This window comes from Nicotiana tabacum, chromosome 23 (assembly GCF_000715075.1).
Source record: "Nicotiana tabacum cultivar K326 chromosome 23, ASM71507v2, whole genome shotgun sequence".
NCBI lineage: Eukaryota > Viridiplantae > Streptophyta > Magnoliopsida > Solanales > Solanaceae > Nicotiana > Nicotiana tabacum.
In genome coordinates this window covers 53909806-53932379 of record NC_134102.1, presented here as the reverse complement: position 1 = coordinate 53932379, position 22574 = coordinate 53909806, and the positions used below count along the sequence as shown (strand labels likewise).

General features: G+C 42.1%; 1 protein-coding gene across 2 annotated transcripts; it reads right to left on the bottom strand.

The window, feature by feature from the left end:
* Nucleotides 1-10286: 10286 nt before the first annotated feature.
* Nucleotides 10287-12991, bottom strand: LOC107812533 (trihelix transcription factor ASR3). Of its 2 annotated transcripts, XM_016637669.2 has the most exons (3): nt 12130-12991; nt 11537-11578; nt 10287-10707 (listed from the first exon to the last, which is right to left on the bottom strand). In XM_016637669.2, the coding sequence occupies exons 1-3, from the start codon at nt 12779-12781 to the stop codon at nt 10421-10423; spliced, it is 981 nt and encodes a 326-aa protein (XP_016493155.1). In that variant the 5' UTR covers nt 12782-12991; the 3' UTR covers nt 10287-10420. The 2 variants fall into 2 exon arrangements, with proteins under 2 accessions (XP_016493155.1, XP_016493156.1); XM_016637670.2 differs by lacking the exon at nt 11537-11578.
* Between the last annotated feature and the right edge of the window lie 9583 nt (nt 12992-22574).

Sequence of the window (22574 nt, the reverse complement as noted above, 5' to 3'; positions counted from 1 at the left end):
AAATTCTTTAAGGGAAGTAAAGAGGATATTTTTTTAAAACATAAGATGATTGCAAGGAAAGTACTTCTCTTTATTCTTGTGCAAAACAGTTATACATGCATACATATTTTATGCCAGGGCTCGAGCAATCTATGTGGGCACGGTTCATTTGACCATTTGGCCCTTACAATAAATCTTACCTATAGAGACCCTTTCCTTTACGAAGTAATTTCCTCGCTAAAGTTAATATCCGAAGGTAATGCATATCTGAGGGTAATAACCCCCCAGTATTCGAGGTTGATTATAGAGGAACCTCAGATACTGTTAATGCGATCTTCGACACCGATTCATAATCGGTCTTTGATTCTAAGTTAGCACGATCCATTGTTGTCTCGTTAAAAACCTTGCCGAAAAATCCATTTGGGACAAAACCGGTCTAAGAAAAAAAGAGTGCAACGCGTGCTTTCAGACCTAAAACTTCGTGCCGTTTCTTGTCGATCACCTGCAAGTGTTAGTCCAAAATAAAAGGAAATGAATGGGGTCGTACCTTAGCAGTAATATCGTTTTAGGTGAGTTACATTCCAATAGCTCGGTAGTTGTTCTCTGTTCATCATTCCGAGCTTATAAGATCCTTTTCCGGTGACCTCGAGAATCTGGTGCGGTCCTTCCCAGTTCGGACCCAACTTCCCTTCGTTCGGATTCAGGGTGTTTAGTGTGACCTTCCTTAGTACTAAGTCCCCAACATTGAAGTATCGAAGGTTGGCCCTTCGACTGTAATACCTGTCGATCTATTGCTTTTGGGTAGCCAATCGAACAAGGATAGGTTTACGCCTTTCATTCAATAGATCCAAGCTCGTATTCATGGCCTCGTCATTTGATTCCTTTGTTGCATATCAGAATCTGATACTTAGCTCCCCGACTTCGACCGGTATTATGGCTTCGGTGCCATAAACCAATGAGAATGGAGTAGTCCCAGTACTGGACTTCGCAGTCGTGCGGTATGCCCAAAGGACTTCGGGCAGGATTTACTTCCATTTCCCTTTGGCGTCGGTTAACCTTTTCTTAAGGTTTTGGATTATAGTTTTGTTGGTCGATTCGGCTTGCCCGTTCCTGCTAGGGTGATAAGGTGTTGATAAGATTCTTTTGATCTTATGATCTTCGAGGAACTTGGTCACTTTGCTGCCGATAAACTGTTTCCCGTTGTCATACACAATTTCGGATGGCATCCCGAACCGACATATGATGTGGTCCTAAATGAAGTCGATGACTTCCTTCTCCCTAACCTTCTCGTATGCCTGCGCTTCAACCCACTTAGAAAAATAGTCAGTCATAAATAAGATAAATTGAGCCTTACCCGGTGCCCATGGAAGGGGGTTGACGATGTCCATTCCCCACTTCATGAATGGCCATGGTGACAAGACCGAATGTAGCACTTCCCCGGGTTGGTGAATCATTGGAGCATATCTTTGGCATTTGTCACATTTTCGAACGAACTCCTTCGCATCTTTTTCCATGTCGATCTAGTAATAGCCGGCTCTGATCACCTTTTGAACAAATGAATCGGCGCCTGAATGATTTCTGCAAGTGCCCTCATGAAATTCCCTCAGAACGTACTCGTTATCTCCCGGTCCCAAACATAGTGCTAGTGGGCCATCGAATATTCTTCTGAACAAGGTTTCGTCCTCAGATAAGTTGAATCGGGCTGTCTTTGTGCGCAAGGCCCTCGATTCTTTTGGATCTGAGGGAAGTTTCCCGGTCTTCAAATACTCTACGTATTTATTTCTCCAATCCCAGGTTAAGTATGTGGAGTTTATCTCGGCGTGACCTTCTTCTACTACTGACCTCATGACCTATACAACTGTCCCCGAGTTGAGCTCGTCGTCTTCGATCGATGACCCTAAGTTTGCAAGGGCATCAGCCTCACCATTTTGATCTCGAGGTACGTGTTGCAAAGTCCATTCTTTAAACCGATGTAACATTACCTCTAACTTATCTAGGTACCTTTGCATTCGTTCTTCTCTAACTTTGAACGTTCCGTTAACTTGATTCACCACAAGGAGGGAGTCACACTTAGCTTCGATCACCTCCACCCCCAAGATTTTGGCCAGTTCGAGACCTGCAACCATGGCCTCATATTCGGCCTCGTTGTTAGACAATTTCACAGTTCTAATGGATTGTCTAACTATGTTAACTGTGGGTGGCTTCAGTACGATGCCAAGTCTGGACCCCTTTGCGTTCGATGCACCGTCCGTAAAGAAGGCCCAGATTCCTGAAGACGTCCCCGAGTTTACCAACAACTCTCTTTCGACCTCGGGTATTAGAGCCGGCGTGAAGTCAGCCACGAAATCTGCCAAAATTTGAGACTTAATGGTTGTTCGGGGTCGATATTCAATATCGTACCTGCTGATTTCCACGGCCCATTTGGCCAATCGTCCTGAGAGTTCGGGTTTATGCATTATATTTTGCAATGGGTAAGTTGTCACAACACAGATAGGGTGGCATTGAAAGTACAGTTTCAGTTTCCTGGAGGCGCTTAGCAAAGAGAGCGCCAATATTTCTAGGTGGGGATATCTAGTTTCGGCCTCACCCAAGGTCCGGCTAACATAATAAATTGAAAATTGTGTACCTTGTTCTTCCCGAACTAGGACTCCACTTACCGTTATCCCTGATACTGCCAAATACAAGTATAGTTGTTCGTCTGCCCTTGGTGTGTGAAGCAGTGGCGGGCTCGATAAATATCGCTTAAGTTCTTCCAAGGCCCGCTGGCATTCCGGGGTCCATGTGAAGTTGTTTTTCTTCTTCAGCAACGAGAAAAATTGATGACTCTTATCGGAGGACCTTGAGATGAATCGTCCCAGGGAGGCTATGTGCCCGGTTAGCCTTTGCACGGCCTTCACGTTGTCCACTACCATGATAACCTCGATAGCTTTGATCTTGTTGGGGTTGATCTCGATTCCTTGGTTAGATACCATGAATCTGAGAAATTTACCTGATCCGACTCCGAACGCGCATTTTTCCGAATTCAGCTTCATGTTGTACTTCTTCAATATACTGAAGGTTTCCTGCAAATGCTTTAAATGGTCATCTGCTCACAGGGACTTAACTAACATATCGTCAATGTAAACTTCCATAGATTTCCCTATTTGTTCTTCGAACATCCGGTTCACTAGGCATTGGTAAGTGGCACCAACATTTTTTAATCCAAATGGCATTACGTTATAGCAGTATGTGCAATACTTAGTGATGAAGGAGGTCTTTTCCTGATCATCCGGGTTCATTCGTATTTGGTTGTACCCAGAGTAGGAATCGAGAAAGCTGAGGATCTCATGGCCGGTCGTGGCATCGATCATGCGATCGATGTTAGGCAAAGGAAAAGAATCATTGGGGCATGCCTTATTTAAATCCTTGTAATCCACACACATTCTCAGTTTGTTCCCTTTTTTAGGGACTACTACTACATTTGCTAGCCATTCCGGGTATTTGACTTCCCGAATGGACCCTATTTTAAGGAGTTTAGTTCACTTGTCCTTGATGAAGGCATGCTTGATCTTGGACTGGGGTCTCCTTTTCTGCTTCACCGGATGGAATTTCGGGCCCAGGCTCAGTTTATGAGCGGTGATCTCCGGTGGGATCCTTGTCATGTCGAGATGAAAGCAAGCAAAACAATCCATGTTAGCTATAAAAAATTGAATGAGTTTTTTCCTAAGCTCGGCGGTTAACCCCGTGCCCAGGTATACCTTTCGATCGGGTTGATGTTCGATCAATATGACTTGCTTCAGCTCTTCGACTGTTGATTTGGTAGCGTCGTAATCATCGGGGACTATGAAGGATCGAGGAACCCCGTAATCATCATCTTTGTCAGCCCCCTGCTTGTCTAGTTGGGTCGAGGCCGGCATAGGTGATTGCTATTTAGCTTCCTATTTTGCTTTCGAATCTGGCTCCTATGAGAGTGTTAATATTGGAATTACTTCATCGATGTCAAACATTTCCCTCGCAACGGATTGCTCCTCGTAGATAGTTTTAATCCCCTCCAGTGTTGGGAATTTTAACTCTTGGTGAAGGGTCGAGGGCACAACCCTCATGTTGTGGATCCATGGTCTCCCGAATAGGGCGTTATATCTCATGTCCCCTTCGATCACATAAAACTTGGTCTCCTGGATGGTTCCGGCTACGTTCACCGATAACATTATTTCTCCCTTAGTAGTTTCACAAACCATGTTGAATCCGTTTAATACTTGGGCCGCATGCACGATTTGGTTCTATAGGCCGAGTTGTTCTACGACCCTCAATCGAATGATGTTGGCCGAACTACCTGGATCGATTAACACACGTTTAACTCAAGTTTTATTCATGAGTACGGATATTACCAGTGCATCATTATGGGGCTGCATGATTCCTTCTGCATCTTTGTCGTTGAAAGATAAAGTTCCTTCTGGTATGTAATCTTGAGTCCGTTTCTCCTTCGTGATTGATACTTTAGTGCGCTTTAACATCGGACCTTGGGGAACATCGACCCCTTCGATAATCATATGAATGGCGTGTTGAGGTTCTTCTTGCTCGTTTTATTTATTAGGATCCTTATTTCTGAAATGATTCTTGGCTTGGTCGCTCAGAAACTCCCGAAGGTGCCCGTTGTTGAATAACCGGGCTACTTCTTCTCTCAATTTTTGACAATCTTCTGTTCTGTGGCCATGGGTGCTATGATATTTGCACATTTGGTTGGGATCTCTTTAGGCTGGATTGGTTTGTAAAGGTCGAGGCCATTTGGTATCTTTGATGCATCCGATAGCTGATACGATGGCAGCTGCATCAACATTAAAATTGTACTCTGATAACCGTGGTGCTTCTTTAGGTCCGACAGGCCTGTCGAAGTCGTTCTTACTCATGAACCCTCAAGAGCTCTGGCCTCGATCACTTCTCCTTTCATTTGGTACAGGATTTTGCCCAGATCCGCTACTCATTCGATCTCCATTATATGGCTGGTATCGATCCATGTTCAACCTCGGCTCTAGGTCAATGTCCCTCTTGATTCTACCGATGGGTCTGATAGGATAAACAGACCCGGAAGGAGCCCCAAGTTGATCGTCTTCGACCCTGATCTTCGATTGATACCGATTATGCATATCAGCCCAAGTAACAGTCGGGTATTCTATCAAATTATGCTTCAACTATTGCGAAGCCACCGAGCTTCAAACATTGAGTCCTTGGGTGAAAGCTTGAACAACCCAATCATCGATGACCGGTGGCAGGGCTATCTGTCCCATTTGGAATCGAGACACGAATTCTCTGAGCATTTCATTGTCCTTCTGCCTTAACTTGAAAAGGTTCGACTTCCTGGTTTCGACCTTGATGGCCACGACGTGTTCCTTTACAAAAGAATCTGCAAGCATAGCAAATGAGTCAATAGAATTAGGTGGTAAATTGTGGTACCATATCATATCTCTCTTTGATAGGGTCTCTCCGAATTTCTTTAGCAAGATAGATTCGATCTTATCATCCTCTAGATCATTCCCTTTGATAGCACATATGTAAGAGGTGACATGCTCGTTCGGGTCGGTCGTTCCATTGTACTTAGGAATCTCGGGCATGTGGAACTTCTTGGGAATCGGCTTGGGATCCGCGCTCGGGGGGAAAGGTTTTTGCACGAACTTTTTGGAATCCAAACCCTTCAATATTGGCTGTGCCCCCGGGATTTGATCGACCCTGGAGTTGTAAGTTTTCACCTTCTTGTCGTTTTCCTCGATCTTCTTTTCCCCCGACTCAGTTCATTTACTCAGTTCTTCAAGCATCTTCATGATGGTAGAATCGGTCCCCGATTCTTTCCCGTTGGATTTCCTTGAAGCCGATTCGACCCTGTGGACAACTTCCTAGGACGGCTCGGGCTCGATCCTGCTCGGTGGGTGATTCTGGTTTTGGAGCTGGGCTATAGCTGCATGTTGAGCCTGCAACATTTCGAAGATCACCTGCAGGCTGATCCCGTCCTCTTTGCCTCCATGTGTGCTTTGAGCGGCTGATCAAACATCTCCACGGATGCTGCCCTTGGGTTCGACGGCCAAATTTGCGTTGATGGCTACATGAGAGCTGACGTCGATTGGATCTACAGCCGGAACTCCATCGAGGCCAACCAAAGGTGCGTCGTTCCCTAGCGTTATATTATCATTTTCGTCGTGGTGACTGAAATCATTGTCAACGTGTAGGGGTGTTGACTGAGAGTTCGACATTTTGGTCCTGGAATCAAAGATACTCCAAAGAACAAGTATAAACTAGTGTGTGTTATAAAAGTTTGTACCAGATAATCACTATTATCCTTAGCCCCACGGTGGGTGCCAAACTGTTTACCCTTAAAATCGGATAACAATTAAATTTATACACGATTTTAAGGATACGTGATATAGCTTGATACAAATTAAGAAAACAGATTAGTATTGAAATTGACGATAAAAGAATAAATGCAAACCACACAAATTGAACAGCCTTGGGCTTCGAGTTCGATCACCCTCAAACCAAAAAATGCCTCAACTGATGTAAGAACAAAATAACAAGATGATAAAGGCTAGAAATAACAGTATATTGCTTTGTGCTGCGTATTGCAATGTCCCTTACAAATGATGAGACCCCATTTTTATAGTATGAGAGTCCTACTCTTAATACAATTCTATATAAGGTAAAAAAATCTCATGATTTGCTAATTAATAGGCCTCTCCTTGATATGTGCCGGAATTTTCGCCGTGATCCCCAACCGATCGCGGATACTTCGGCCTTCTGTTATTCGGCTCGGCAAATTTCTCTCGATCTTGTTTGGTCTCGATTTTGTTCGGTCCCAGAGTCACGAGTTCAACGATTTGACTTCGCCCCCTTGGTTCGATATAACCCGAGATCGAGCTTTAACCTGTCACGCTTCAGTCTTGATTGATCACACAATAGGTGAACCCGGTTTTGACCGTATACAAAAATTTGTGCATGACATGTAGCCATGGCAAGAGATAACATATGGCAAGCATTACCCAGTCAGCTCAAGGTCATGCAAATAGTTAGATCGAAGATTGAGTATCAAGAAGCCAGCCCGAGATCATCCGCCAATCAGGCTATTTCAAGCCCGAATAGTCAAATTACGTGCAGATGGACATGTTCTACGAACCAGAAAACCCGAAAGGTCATGAGTATCTAGGTATATATCATCTCATAGTCAATGGACCAAGGAATATTTAGGATCCACCATTAACCACTTCCTGCATTTACGCCCCAGATAACACAACTGATCATGGCGGGATACACAGTTACCTTTAGATAATGGATACAACGTGGGGGCGAGATTCTACGGGGCAATTACAATAATTTGTACAAATATTTCTCTTCCCTGCGATTGTACCCGATTCTGATTCAATCTCACATACTGTTGTTATGTTGATTTTACTATAATATTCTTCTTTCAATTGTTGGCATTGTTCATCAGCTTCTCTAAGCCAAGAACTACTCAATACGAACTTTACTTTGTTATTCTATCTATTACATTACTTTTTTATTATTTTTTACTAGCAAAGAATCATTCCATAGGTTTAACTCGATTGTTTATACAAATTTAATTGATTTATCTAAAACTCAGATTTTAGGTTAAAAAATAAATAAGGTTGCAGGAAGATGTGGCAGAAACTAAACATGTGACTCATTTTGGTGATATCACTCTGTGGTGAGCAGCGTACGTTGCACAAATGTGCTCAAGGATATTGAAAAGAGCAAGGAATTTACTATAATTAAAAGGGAAGTGTCTGTGTCCACAAAGCGGGTCAAGTTTGATCCTAGTAGTAAAGAAACCAATTGCCATCGGAACAGGATCCACGTTTCAAAAAAAGGAAAAGAAAACAAAGTTATATAGTTGGCATAAATAATCCCAATGATGAACCGATAACATACTAGATCAATCCTTTGAAGGATATTATTCACTATAGTTTTGATTCATCTGGTCATAAGTCTGATGCTGAGTTCAACAGTGAAAGGAAAAGTATTTTATTATAAATTTATCTCAAGAATTTCTCTATAATATTTTACTTTATCACACATAAAATACGCTTCCGATATCCTTATTTATAATAGTACGAAATATATTTCAACTAGAAATACGAAAACCTATTCTTATATAATTCTGACTACAAATCCTATTTACACATAAATTAAATAAACTTGCAAATATTAAATCCTAAACAATTTCGATTTCCTTTATAACTTTGAATTAATTTTTCAACATTCTCCCATAATTCAAAGTTGTATACGTCTGACTTGTTCGTTGTATGAGAGCACTTCTCTCCAACTTTTACTTTTGTTGAAGCACATCTCTCCAACCCTCGTTGATGCACTTTGTCACCAAAAATCAATTTTGTTGAAGTACCTGTCTTCAACTCTTGTTGATGCACTTGTCACCAACACTCAATTTTGTTGAAGCACCTGTCATCAACTCCCATTGATGCACTTTGTCTCGAACATTCAATTGCTAATGCACCTGTCACCAGCTCCCAAATTGTTGATTCATATGTAATCAACTTCCATTTTTGTTTAACGTCTCTCCAACTTTTAGAGAAAAACTTCTTCATCTTGTGCAGAATTGCTTGCACCTATTTAAACTTGCAATATTGCAATTTTATTTTTAATCCACCTCTCTCAAACTTTTAGAGAAGATCTTTGTTCCTCTTGTCCATATTTGCTAGCGTCTCATTTGAACTTGAATTTTTTTCTCAATCCTTCTCAGCATGATTGTTTTTCGTGTATATATCATTGGCCCATCGTTTTCCAACATATTCAATGGCCAGACGGACGGTACATATTGGCTAGCGCCGCCCGCCGGCAGCGGAAGTTACTTGATTCTCTCCCAAGATCGTAGAAACTCTGATACCAATTTGAAGAAAAAGTATTTTATTATAAATCTCTCTGAAGGATCTCTCGGCAATTCTTCACTTATCCACACATAAAATAAGTTCCCAATACCCCTATTTATAATAGTACGAAAACTATTTCAACTAGAAATATGAAAACCTATTCCTATATAATTCTGACTACAAATTCTATTTGAACATGAATTAAATAAACTTACAAATACCAAATCTTAAATAATTTCGATTTCTTTTACAACTTTGAATTAGTTTTCCAACAAACATCGAATCTTAATAATTATCTCTTCGAGGAGGTTAAGAAGGGGAAGCGTGATCAGTTGGGACAAGATACTCTGGAGGTGGCAGGGACAACTCCTAAATCAGTAACCTTTTGTACCTAGGCAGAACAATTCAAGTGAAGGTTTTGGCAAAGATGCAGTTCCTCCCTCCTCTTCCTTTTCTCTCTCACCGTCTCTCTTTCAGATATTTCGCTCCTATCTAGCAATTAATTTCGTTGTTCTCTAACTACGTTAAGTTCATTTGGCCATTTGAAATAATAATATTATACATTTTAACATTTCTTTAATGTACAATATTTGTGTGGTTATGGTGATTCTGTTTACATTTTTATTTCGTCATGGTATATGCTCTCTTCACTTTCGTGGTGATATATTTCTCTTCAGATCCTAATTGTAAAATGTATGGATAGGAAAGCGCAAAAATAATTTTAGTTGATACTGTTTTCAGACCCTAATACTCGTCCTGGAGTACTTCCCCGGTGGTGCACGTTTTTTCTTAATGCAAGTTCATATACAGTTTGCTTGATATTGTCAAAATTGCATAAGAAAATTCACAAGTAGTGATTAGCAGTCAACCAAGAATCATAAAACAATTGTCAATTAACAGTATAATCAAGTCACGCTTTCACCTTGTCATGGGCAGCATATAATCTTTCTGTATCCAAAAAATGAGTTGCAGTAGAGAAGGTTCTAGCCAGAGCATAGCTTTTCAAGTTCCATGTTTTCATCCACAACCTGTTGCTTCCAAAGCACTCCTCACTTGACCTTCAGGAAATCCCATTTCCACAAGTTTCTGAATCTTCTCCTCAAGCCTGGATATTTTTGCACAAGTCTCAGTCTAGTAATGAGCTGTACACGTTAAGCATCCAACATAGCCCAATCTTAATTCTTTGAAGAGATACTTCACACTGTAATGTAACAGTCTTTCAGAAGAAACATATTAAATAGAAATCATATAAGATGGCAGCTTACAATCGCAGTTTCACTCATCTATCTTGTATCTGTACAGTCGTGAGAAAACAAGAGATATCTCTAATAAAGTGTACTTGTTTATTTAATGCTAGCTAGCCTCCCAGTCCTATCTGTATTATTGTAAACTTGTAACACGATTAAATCTTAGAAAGTGCAAAATCTGAAAAGAATATTATATTTCCAACTACCAATTAAAAATGATCGAATTTGACCATCAACTGGTATCTGGTTTGCTCACCAAAATTCTTTAGCATTGATTATGGTTCAAGGAGTGAGAGATAACATGTTATGTACACCCCAATAGGTTCTCTACAATTTATCGGCAATTCTAACCATGGCATCTGCAAGCTTATCAAGAACTGCTACTAAGCTATTGACATGGTCTTTCCTCTGCTCCCTATCCAGCTGATAATGTGCATTCTGAGCCTCAAGTTGGGAGCTCAGCAGATTACCATTCCTCTCCAATGCTTTGGCTAACTGATGCTGCAGATTGTCCGCTTCTTCATCAGTATCCGTGACACCGCGCTTCCGTTTCTTTCCTTCCTGAGCACTTCCTCCATCAGGATTTGAGGTCGGTTCCTTTTGATGATTTATACCTGCGGAGAACAAATAGCACAACTCAAGAAAGGGAAAGATCACCGACTTCCAACTTGTTCTTTTGGCCGATTCTTTAGCCTTCTGCAAGGAGGTGTTTCTTTTCTTTCGTGTTTAATTAATGTTTTTTATTTTTATTTTTTACCCCTCCCCAGGAGCTCGAACCCGCAACATTTGGGTTGGAGGTGGAGGGTGCTTACCACATGAGTAACCCTCTCTTGTTTAATTAATCTTCTTTTGAGATTTGTTTTCAAAGGACATGAGTAAGGACATTTGACAATCTCATATCTCTTCATTCTTTTCATATTTAGTAGACATGACATTTCAAATACTGTAACTTCAAACCAGCATTAGACATGGGATTAATGATGACAGGGTAACGCACAAGCTCCATCTACCTCGGGGCAGTTAAATAGACACTGCTAATTGCTTCAACTGTTTATATCAAGAGATAAAAGTTTCTATGGTTCTTCCAGCATGATATCAGAAAACCAAAGAGCCAAGGACCAGGTTTTCAGTAAGATCACTTTCCGTTCCATATACTCAAATTTAAGATTCTTCTCTTGAATTTATAAAAGATGGTGCTTTGACCAGTTTATACTTACCGGGTTAGAGTTATTACGGGAAAAGTTTGGAAAACACCACAATTTACCTTTACAGATAATTAACCATGCATACATGCCTTCGTTCACTTTGTATAAACGCAAAAACCTCAGTTGGACGTAAGTATAAACTATTTTCTATTACGGATGATCATTACTTAAAAACGGAATTAAATCAAAGCAAACCTCACGACAGAGAGGGTTTACATATTTAGGACTCTAGAGGTACCTTGAGCATGACACTCCATAGGTAGTGGTTGATACTGCTGTTCTGCCAAAAATAAATGTTAACATAAACTAAAGAAAGTCAAATACCAGAAGTATAAACCTCCCTAGAAGACTTAAATAAGTAAACCTATTCAGAATTATGCACTGGAGACAAGCAGAAGCTGCTGATACACACTAGCTAAGTACTTTTCGAAGGAATGAAAAGGAGAAAATATGTTATTCACAATACTCAAACATGCAACATAGTTCACCTGGTATTTGTGCACTGCACTGCAACTCAAAAGAGAACCAAGAGGTAAACGAAAATAAAAATTAATCTCTAGAAAAAGAAAAGAATGGCTTAAAAAGATAAAACTTGAAGAAAACGCCCTTTATCAGAGGCTATATTTCCATAATTGGTACAATTTTGAGCAACAAAAGTAGCCTAATGTGAAAACAGACATTTCGAAAGAATTCTTATCATTTACACCTAACAGGAAAAAAAAAAAAAAAAAAAAAGTAATCTAGCAGCAATTCTAGAATAATAATATCTGATGGTCATCCGTATAAAATAAACAAAAACAAAATAGACACTGTTATTGGATGGAATAGTACCGGAAATAGGAGTTGGAGCAGGAATAGGCATGTGCTTATCTTTGTCACCAGCTTCAGACTGCTCAAAATCTGAGAACAACCCTTCATCTGCTGCTGCACTCCGCCCGCTGTCAAACAATGCTTCTGGCTCATTAACTGCTGCTGCAGGCGCCAAAGCCAAAGCTAAACCTTCCTCTATCTCCTCTCCACCGCTTCCCCGGTCCAGAATTTGGTAGACCTCCCTATCAAAAAAACCGGGCAGCTTTCTCTCTCGCCTCAAGTCGTTCCTCATCACCCAAAATGACTCGCTTTCTTCCTTTATCCCACACTCCCACTCTTTAATCTTCTTAAAGTCACCGGCTAAATTACTCCATCTTTTCCGGCACTGAACCGGCCCCCGGTTCACCCCGTGCTTTGTACAGTAGGATGAAACAGATGCCCACTTGGGTTCAACCTGACCCGAACCCAATTCCAGTCCAGCCGTACGCCCTCTTCGGACCCTGTTCTCTGCCACTCTTTTGCCTTGTATGAGGACCAGGATTTCTTGCCTGGTCCATCGTGGCAGCCTGGGCGCTCTGTTTCCGTCATCGGCGCCGTTGACGGATTGTTGACGGCCGCCGTTTGAATCGCCGTCAAAGGGGGCAGGAGCGAGGGTCAATGGCTCAAGCGCCATTCAAATTCAATTATAAAAGAATAGGTTTTTGAAGCGCGCGTGAGGGTATTATGGTAACGGCGTTTTGTGTAGGATCCAGGCCCGTTATTTGATTACCACTTTAACTAGTGTTTTTGGTTGTTGAGAAGAGATGTGCCTTACTTTCAGAGAAGAGAGAACATAGTTATGGCATATGGGGTTGGGATCCTTTTTTGGTTTAACTCCGATGGTTATTGCTCATCTTTGTTTATGGAATATAACTTTATCACTAACATCCAAGAATCAAGAAATAGGAGGGGTATTACTGTTTTTGCCATCTGTAATCTTTTAATATTTGGACAATGAATGACGATTATTTAATTCCCAATATATGATCACTTACTTGGTTTGATGTTGATGAAAATGGGCAAAGGGGCCTTATATCAATTAAGAAGAGGAAAAAGAAAAAGAAAAAAAAAAGGGGTGGGGTGGGGGGTTTGGGGGGGGGGGGCAAGGCAAAGGCCCAAGGGGGCCAAGGAGCTCCTGGGCAAAGGGCAGGCCTCTTTTCATATCAAACCATTTGGTATGTGTCACACTCTTCTCTCTATTTTTAAAGAGGTCACTTTACTTGGTGTGGAATTTAGGCGTTTATTTGATTAGCCATGCATTTCATCCAATCAAATGCCATCTGACTATCGGAGGCATCAATATTTGGTGCTATCCCATAGGCTATAACACACATTACCCCTTTATCACCAAATCTTTGGTTTTGGGCTGGTCAAAATACATCATCTTTTCTTTATCAAATATGTTTTTTCTTTAAAATTATGGTGGCCACTGAAATTGCGAGCAGAGAAACTGTTTAAAATGATTATAGGGATAAAACAGTATAAAAGCGCCGTTTAGGAGAATAAGATATTGATCACATTGAAAGACAGATGAATATGCGCATCTTAAAACAAAAATAATGTCTTACATTATGAAAAGGGTACGAGCTAGCTAAAACATATATCAACTTATTGACAACATGCCTTAAATTGATAACTAAAAATAGTCTAAGTATTGAAATTAACTTTGTTCCATGCTTCATTTTCTCAATGTCTTGGAACTTGTTTGTATCATTTGTATGTAGTGACAAGTACCCTTTTCTTGTCCTCCCATGGTATATGATGATGAAGATGCCACTCCTTGTATAGCTTTACCATGTTGAAATTCCAGTTGAATGACTTGAGACCATCACATGAGCTTTTGACAATCTTCATGTGTTCACAGATGCATATCTCGTTTGAGTTGGACCTTCCCTGGCGCCGCGAGGTTTTAGGCGTGCATGATCTCGCTACAACCCTAGAATGGCACTGTGTGATGTGAAGTGGATAGTGCACGAGGCCTGATGAAAAGCGAGAAGAAGCTGGCATTGCCAGGAGTGCTGCATGGGGAGGCAGGCGCCTGGGCTCACTTCTACAATCCTGGGATCGCGCGATAGGCCAAGTGTTGCGAGGCTTAACGCGAGCTGGTAGGTGCGCAAAGCTTAGTGGTGAAGCAGGCTCCAGAGCTCTGACGCTTGATTAGGCGCACGTCTCTTTGCATTTAATGCTCCGAACACGCGTCACTCCACGATTTAGCAATACTTTTGCCGGTTCTCGAGGTAATCATAGCCACGATTTTAGCCGCCTATTCCTTTACTTATACACCTCATTCTTCTTCTTTTACACTTCATAGGTTTTCAAACTCTCTCAACTTCTTTGCATTCTACTCTTTCTTGCTTTCACTCTTCTGTAATTTTTTTCTTTAAAGAACTCTTATTACCTTTTTCTAACCATGGTGTCCTCCTCCAAGAACTCATGGTTCTCTAAAAAACAAAGAAAGCACCGATGATGCTGCCCCTCCTACAGTGAGCACCATCATTCCCTGAAGACTCAGCACTGCCAAGGACTTCGAAGAGAAGTTTTCTTTTAGAAGCTCTCGTACATGGGCTATTGGCGTGTACCCTTCTTCCATCCGTCCTTCTAGCATTCCTATTGTGAAGGAGGATTGTGGTTGCCATGACCTGAACATCATCGCTCTCGAACTGGTGGAGCAAGACTTTCCCTAAGAAGGGTTTTACGTATGTTTATACATACCTATTCACTTTGGGCCAATTCTCATTGAGCGAGGGACTTGACCCCGTGATCTTGGAGTTCTGCCACCGGTATCAAGTCTGATTGGAACAAGTAGGCCCCTCTGTGTAGCGAACGGTAGCCTGTCTTTGGCGGGTGTGCCAAGAGACGGGGGAAGAGCTCATCTTGGCTCGCATGATGAACCTCTACTCCCCTAAGATTTTCTGTGGGGGAGTAATAAACTTTAGCAAACGTGGCCACCACGCTTTGCTCACCAGCATGGATGACAAAAACATCCGTGGATGGATGGGGCGGTTGGTTGTTGTTGCCACCAGGGATATCATCTTGGCCACAACTCCATCTTTCCCTGAGTTATGGACTCGTACACGTAAGTTCAACGTCTGTCTTTTCTCTAAAAAAAAGTTATTTCATGTTGTTACTGATCCTTCTCTTTTCATTATTTTAGCAACTCGGTGGACACCACCAAGGGTTGAAGGCTTGGACCAGTGGATTCAGAAGATTCTGGACATTACCATGCCTGAGACCCGCCGGTGGAAAGAACTGGCCCCAAAATAAGGGTGGAAGGCCAAAAATAACGGTAAGTTGATTCGTGAGATTGATCTTGCCCTCATCTTATTTTTTTTATAAGAAAATTGGTTAACTTCTTTTTTCATTGAATTCAGGTCTTCCATAGGGCTCTGTTACCTTCCCCGATGAGGACGTTTTGACTGATCCTGTAGAGGTTGTGAGGTTGCTGAAGGAGGCCTTCACCCGAACAAGCACCATCGGATCAACCTCTGGTGCAAGTGCTTCCTCTTGGAGTCCCCGACCGGAGAGCAAGCAACCAAAAAGGCGGTTCTCTTCCTCGTCCGAGGGCAAAAATAAAAAAGTAAAGAATGTCGCGCCAGAATCAGCCACAACCATTGTGGTGATTGATGATGATGGGGAAGCCAGTGATGAAGGGGCTTCCCTACAGAAGAGAGGACGACCTTCATCAGCTCAACAAAATGCTCAATCTGAAGAGCTTATAACACCAATCGAGGATGATGCCCAAGCGCCCTAGGGAGAGTGTGACCTAGTGGAGAATACCAATTCTCGCTTTTGAACCCCCAATTGCTGCTCTCGGTACTATAAGGCTGAGTACCGAGCCTCTTCCATCTTCGGTTGATAACCAACCTACAACCAGCACTGCCTTTGCCGCAGCTACTTCTCAACCCACAACGCCATCAAATTTATCTCCTTCTATGCCGGTCATACCTTCGTCACAGGCAATTGCTACATCACCCCCCCTCCCTCGCACCGACCGCAGACACCCGAAAGGAGGATGCCCCTCTTCTCCATGCCCAGACCATGGGAATTTAGGGCACAACTATTCGCCCCTCTCCGCAGATCCCTAGAAGAGGAGGAGTGTCTCCCTCTCGGTCTCTACCGAGTACCATCTGTTGTCCCGACTGGTGGAACTTGCCAATTACCTAAAGTCGCTGGATTTAGAGAAAGACAAGAAGAAAATACACTCTCTTTCTGGGGAGTGTATGATAAATAATGACATGCACAACACATCAGCAGTATGGAACTCGTTCTCTTTGCTTTTTGTTCTTTGTTGATTTGTTATGACAAGATTTCTAACTTGGGCTTTTGCTTCGCATGCCAACTTCCTTATTTCTGAGGGCCTTTAGAAGTTGATCCTTGATAAAGAAAAGCTTATGTCCGAGTGGCATCAACTGTTGGCTGAGAGGGACCAAGTTGCTGCTTGTCTCCCGGCACTGGATGCACAAGCTCCTGAAGCTAGTGAGTTGGAGGCTCGGTTGTAGCAGAGTGAGCAGGAAGTGATGGCCCTCAGCCAAGAGGCCTCCCAATTTAAGTGTGCAATTTCAAGAAGCAAGGCTAAATGGTTTGAGGTCCAAAACACTATACTTGTTGCTGTCGAGCGCGAGGCTGTATCTACTGAGAGATTGAATAACTTGGAGGCAGCCTTGAACTCCCAAGCTGAAGAGGCTGCGGCTGCTGAGGAGAAGCATTCTCAAATGGAGGAGAAGTACAAGAAGGTCATGGAACACAATAAGGTTCATATCTCCACTATCCGTGACCTTGATCTCAGCCTTAGGGCCACAAGATCCGAGCGAGATAGACTTTCAATCGAGGTTGATCAAGTTAAATCAGAGCTCCAGCGTCGAGCGGATTCCCTCACTGTTGAGAAAACACATACTATGTATAGCATGAGGAGAAAAACCTTGGAAGAGGCCAAAGCGGGCGTCATTGAATTTGATGCCGAGATCACCAAGGCCCGAGAGGTGGAGTCAACCGCCCGAAGGAGCCTCCAGCCTCGACCCGATGCAACTGACTCTTTCGGTTCCAGTTCCAAGTTTTCAAGAACTGAAGAGGAACTTGAAGGGAATAATGATGAGGACCAAGATCCCGAGCCAACGGCAGATCCGCCTACTTCTCATGGGGGCGCACATCTTCCCCCGAATTCTGGGGATGCAGTAGTTTAGTTTTTTGCTTTCTTTACCCTTTGTTGTTTTCTTTTCATACTTTTGTACTTGTGCTACTTGGCACATTTGTTATATAAAAGTGTTTTTTGTTTTCTGCATTGCGCAAAGTTTACTTTCTTGCGTCGAATTATGTAGGACTTCAGGTGTATTTTTCCCTTGTAGCATTTGGGTTCCTGGCATAAACACTTTCGGAACCAACCCTGTACTGTGAAGGTTTCATAAGAGAGGGCCCTCCTATGTTTATGGTGCTCTTGAAGAGGATATCTCCTGTTCATTCCAACAATAGTATTTGAAGTACTTGATTAATTTTCAAATGATAAAATTAATTCATCGTTTGGACAAGAAACAAAATAAAATGGCTTTACTTTATTCCTTCCATTTTCAAAAGTACATAAGCATTCGTTTTGCTGAAAAGAGATTGCCATTACTTGTGGCTAATTTGTAAAACTTGTTTCTTCATAGCAAGCTTTGTTTCCCGTTAGGAGCTTTGCTATCGAGCCAAAGACTATCTAACCATCCCATAGTGGTTTGTTGTTTCCATGCCTTGTTGTTTAAAGGTCTTACTTCTGCTGATGGTGTTTCCTTTGTAATATGCTTTCCGTTGATGCCTCGTTAAAAACCTTGCCAGAAAAATCCAATTGGGACACAACTGGACGAAGGGAAAAAGAGTGCAGCACATACTTTTAGTATAGGCAGTGCTCATCAGCAATAGTACCTTTTGAGGTATGCCACATTCCAGTTGCTCGGCAATTTTACTGCCGTCTTGATTTTCCAGTTCATATGGTCCTTTCCCGGTGATAGCCGAAACCTGGTAGGGGCCTTCCCACGTCGTACCTGTAACACCCCAGAAAATTTTGAAGTACTTAAGCGCTATTAAGAAAGTTGATGTGCGCTAATTGTATTATTTTATGTGTAGACAAGGACTATTTTATGAATGATATCAATTGATCATGATAATATATGTATGAGGTGCATTAAGAATGGTTTATGGTCAAAGAAGAGCCCCAAGGCTAAGTCAAGTTGAAAATTATATGATGGGATAAAGTTTCAAAGTGAGTTCGCACAACATCTAATTTCAAATCCGCATAACTCTCCACATATGAAGAGTTATATGATTTATAACCTATCAAATTAAAGATCTTTGAGTCTAGTTTCCAAATCATCAAACGGTTCATCATTTGGATATGCATACTGAGAGTTATGGCCATTTTACTAGACCTGTGTCATATGTGCGCCTAGATTCGCGGCCGCGCATATTTGAGAGTTTCTGCCTCAAGTGCGCGGCCAGATGCACGGCCACTTGCCCAGGTGCGCGGCCGTACATGTAGGAACCCATTAAATAACCCCAAGACCGGGTAGAGAGAGGGGTTAAGTCATTTCTTGAGCTAAAATCTGATATTTTAGAAAGAAGTGAGAATGTTCTAGAGAGAGGAAGTAGATGAAGTATTTTGTTCATCAAGATCTTGTTCAAGCCTTGAAATCCAACAAGGAAATCTCATAAGATCTTCTTTCAAGAGGTAAGATTCAAACCCCTAGTCTTCAATTTCGAGTTTGGGGTAAAAGATGGGTGATTGGGAGTATGATTCTTGGGTGTAAGAGTATTAATTATACATGCTTGTGCTAATAAGGTTTATGGGAAGATTGTTGAGCTAAAATAAGTAAAGATTGGGGTGAGAAGTGAAGGACCTTGTAGTCAAATTTGCACATCTAGTATTTGATAAAAAGTCTAAATGACTTAAAGTATAGAAATCTTGCTAATATTGGTGCAATTGTGTTGCATTGTTGTAGATTGAAGTTGTTTAGTGTGGTGGAACGTCGTAGTATTATTAAGGGGCAAATTCCAGGTATGTTCGCTAAACTTCTTTCCTAGAATTGAATTCCATGATGTTCTTATAAGTCCCGAGTTATTCTTTATAAACCAACTATTCTGAATAAGCTTTATTTTGAAAGGTATATGTTCAAAATGTGTTCCGGATGTTCTTATCAGATGATGTTATCCTTCGAGAATGTGTTCAAAGCATGAGTTGGGTGTAAAAATGTTATGACTCCAAGTAGTGTTTCAAGTGAAGGCTATTATGCCAAATTGTGTAAGAAGTCTTAATGTGCATACGACTCTTAATTGCTCATAGGTGTACTAAAAGTCGTGATTAGGGATTCCTTGTTGTCGATAATCTATAAAGATGCTTGAAAGTGAAAGTAGTGAGTTGGGGATATAAAGTGTGAATTAGTGAGTGGAGGATATAAAGTGTGAAGTAGTGAGTTGGGGATATAAAGTGTGAAGACTGTGCCAAGAATGAAAGTTATACATGTGGCCAATAGCGCCGATGAAATGAAATGATGTGTGAAATATTATGAAATGAGCCTTGATTCAACTATTCTGTATTGACTCCGAAAATAGAATTATCCAAAAGCTTATGTACTCAAGTCATGTCCAAAGGTGGTTGTTCTAAATAATGCTATGCTTGGTAGGTATTTCTAATATGTTTTGAGTTCTTATATATTCATGAGTTGAAATTGTGTATTGCCCTTTTGGGGAAATGTATTTCAAGAGTATTCTATATGATGATGTTTATGATAATAATCCTTGAAAGTAAAGAAATAAAAGTGCAGAATATGATATACAGCCGCAGAGCCATGAATGAAGAATAATAGGTATGGCCAAGGGATCCAATGAAATAATAATGTGTAAGTAGTTGAAAGAAATTGTGAAGTGATATATGGTATGAAAGGTTATGAGATGAACGTATTTGTACTTATGTTTCCAATGTGTTATAAGCTCCTACGCCCTCATAAGGAGAGGCTATGGTGTTCCTAAATATTTTAAATGTTCTTGATGTCCTATGATCACCCATGGCAACTACAAGTAAGTGATGGTATGAATATGAAGTGTGGCCGTTTGCCTAAATAAGAATTATGAGGTGTTGTATGTCCCAATGGTTTCAACTATAGTTATATGCTTCTGAAATAATATATGTACATGACTTCGATGTTAAGCCCCAAGAATCATGAACTTAGCTAATGACCTTAACATGACAATAGAGTATATAATGTAGTGGAAGAGGGATGTCCTATGCTAAGAGACGATAAATCTTATGGATATCGTATTTGGTCCATGCGCCATTGTAATCATATTATTGATTTACAATGCATGTTCTAATGTAATGAGTTGTGTTTCTCCATGATGAGCATGAATATGAAGTATTCAAATGATATGAGAAATTATGACTGTAAATGTAATGACAAACTATGTCGCTTTGAGTTTATATATGGTATTGTGATACACCTCCACCCGCATATATTGGGGTAAGGAGGTAGGGCCACTTTGTTTTTAAATTATGGTATTGTGATACACCTCCACCCGCATATATTGGGGTGAGGCGGTGGGGCCGCTTTGTGTTGGGATTGTGGTATTGCGATACACCTCCACCCACATACATTGGGGTGAGACGGCAGGGCCGCTTTGTGTAGAGAATGTGGTATCATGATACACCTCCACACGCATATGTTGGGTGAGGCGGTAGGGTTTGTGTTGGAATTGTAGTATTGTGATACACCTCCACCCGCATATATTGGGGTGAAGCGGTAGGTCCTCTTTGTGTTAGGATTGTGGTATTGTGATACACCTCCACCCGCATACATTGGGGTGAGGTGGTAGGGCCGCTTTGTGTTGGGATTGTGGCATTGTGATACACCTCCACCCGCATATATTGGGGTGAGGCGGTAGGGCCGCTTTGTGTTGGGATTGTGGTATTGTGATACACCTCCACCCGCATATATTGGGGTGAGGCGGTAGGGCCGCTTTGTGTTGGGATTGTGGTATTGTGATACACCTCCACCCGCATACATTGGGTGAGGTGGTAGGGCCGCTTTGTATTGGGATTGTGGCATTGTGATACACCTTCACCCGCATATATTAGGGTTAGGCGGTAGGGCCGCTTTGTGTTGGGATTGTGGTATTGTGATACACCTCCACCCGCATATATTGGGGTGAGACGGTAGGGCCGCCTTATATTAGGATTATGGCATTGTGATACACCTCCACCCGCATACATTGGAGTGAGGCGGTAGGGCCGCTTTGTGTTGGAATTATGGCATTGTGATACACCTCCACCCGCATATATTGGGGGGAAGGTGGTAGGGCCGCTTTGTGTTGGGATTGTGGTATTGTGATGCACCTCCACCCGCATATATTAGGGTGAGGCGGTAGGGCCGCTATGTGTTGGGATTGTGGTATTATGATACACCTCCACCCGCATACATTAAGATGAGGAGGTAGGGCCGCTTTGTGTTGGGATTGTGGCATTTTGATACACCTCCACCCGCATATATTGGGGTGAGGCAGTAGGGCCGCTTTGTGTTGGGATTGTGGTATTGTGATACACCTCCACCCGCATATATTGGGGTGAGGCGGTAGGGCCGCTTTGTGTTGGGATTGTGGTATTGTGATACACCTCCACCCGCATATATTTGGGTGAGGTGGTAGGTCCGCTTTGTGTTGGGATTATGGTATTGTGATACACCTCCACCCGTATATATTAGGATGACGCGGTAGGGCCGCTTTGTGTTGGGATAGTGGTATTGTGATATACATCCACCCGCATACATTGGGGTGAGGCGGTATGGCCGCTTTGTGTTTGGATTGTGGCACTGTGATACACCTTCACCCGCATATATTGGGGTTAGGCGGTAGGGCCGCTTTGTGTTGGGATTGTGGTATTGTGATACACCTCCACCCGCATATATTGGGGTGAGACGGTAGGGCCACCTTATGTTAGGATTATGGTATTGTGATACACTTCCACCCGCATACATTGGAGTGAGGCGGTAGGGTCGCTTTGTGTTGGAATTGTGGCATTGTGATACACCTCCACCCGTATATATTGGGGGGAGGCGGTAGGGCCGCTTTGTGTTGGGATTGTAGTATTGTGATACACCTCCACCCGCATATATTTGGGTGAGGCGGTAGGGCCGCTATGTGTTGGGATTGTGGTATTATGATACACCTCCACCCGCATACATTGGGGTGAGGCGGTAGGGCCGCTTTGTGTTGGGATTGTGGCATTTTGATACACCTCCACCCGCATATATTGGGGTGAGGCAGTAGGGCCGCTTTGTGTTAGGATTGTGGTATTGTGATACACCTCCACCCGCATATATTGGGGTGAGGCGGTAGGGCCGCTTTGTGTTGGGATTGTTGTATTGTGATACACCTCTACCCACATATATTGGGGTGAGGCGGTAGGCCAC

What these genes read in the sequence shown, in the direction of transcription:
- LOC107812533 (XM_016637669.2), bottom strand. Translation starts at nt 12,781, where the DNA reads ATGGCGCTTGAGCCATTGACCCTCGCTCCTGCCCCCTTTGACGGCGAT. An exon ending in TGCTCCAACTCCTATTTCCG is followed by an intron (nt 11,579 to 12,129) that starts GTACTATTCCAT and finishes TATTTTTGGCAG; the next exon opens with AACAGCAGTATCAACCACTA. An exon ending in TATGGAGTGTCATGCTCAAG is followed by an intron (nt 10,708 to 11,536) that starts GTACCTCTAGAG and finishes TGTTCTCCGCAG; the next exon opens with GTATAAATCATCAAAAGGAA.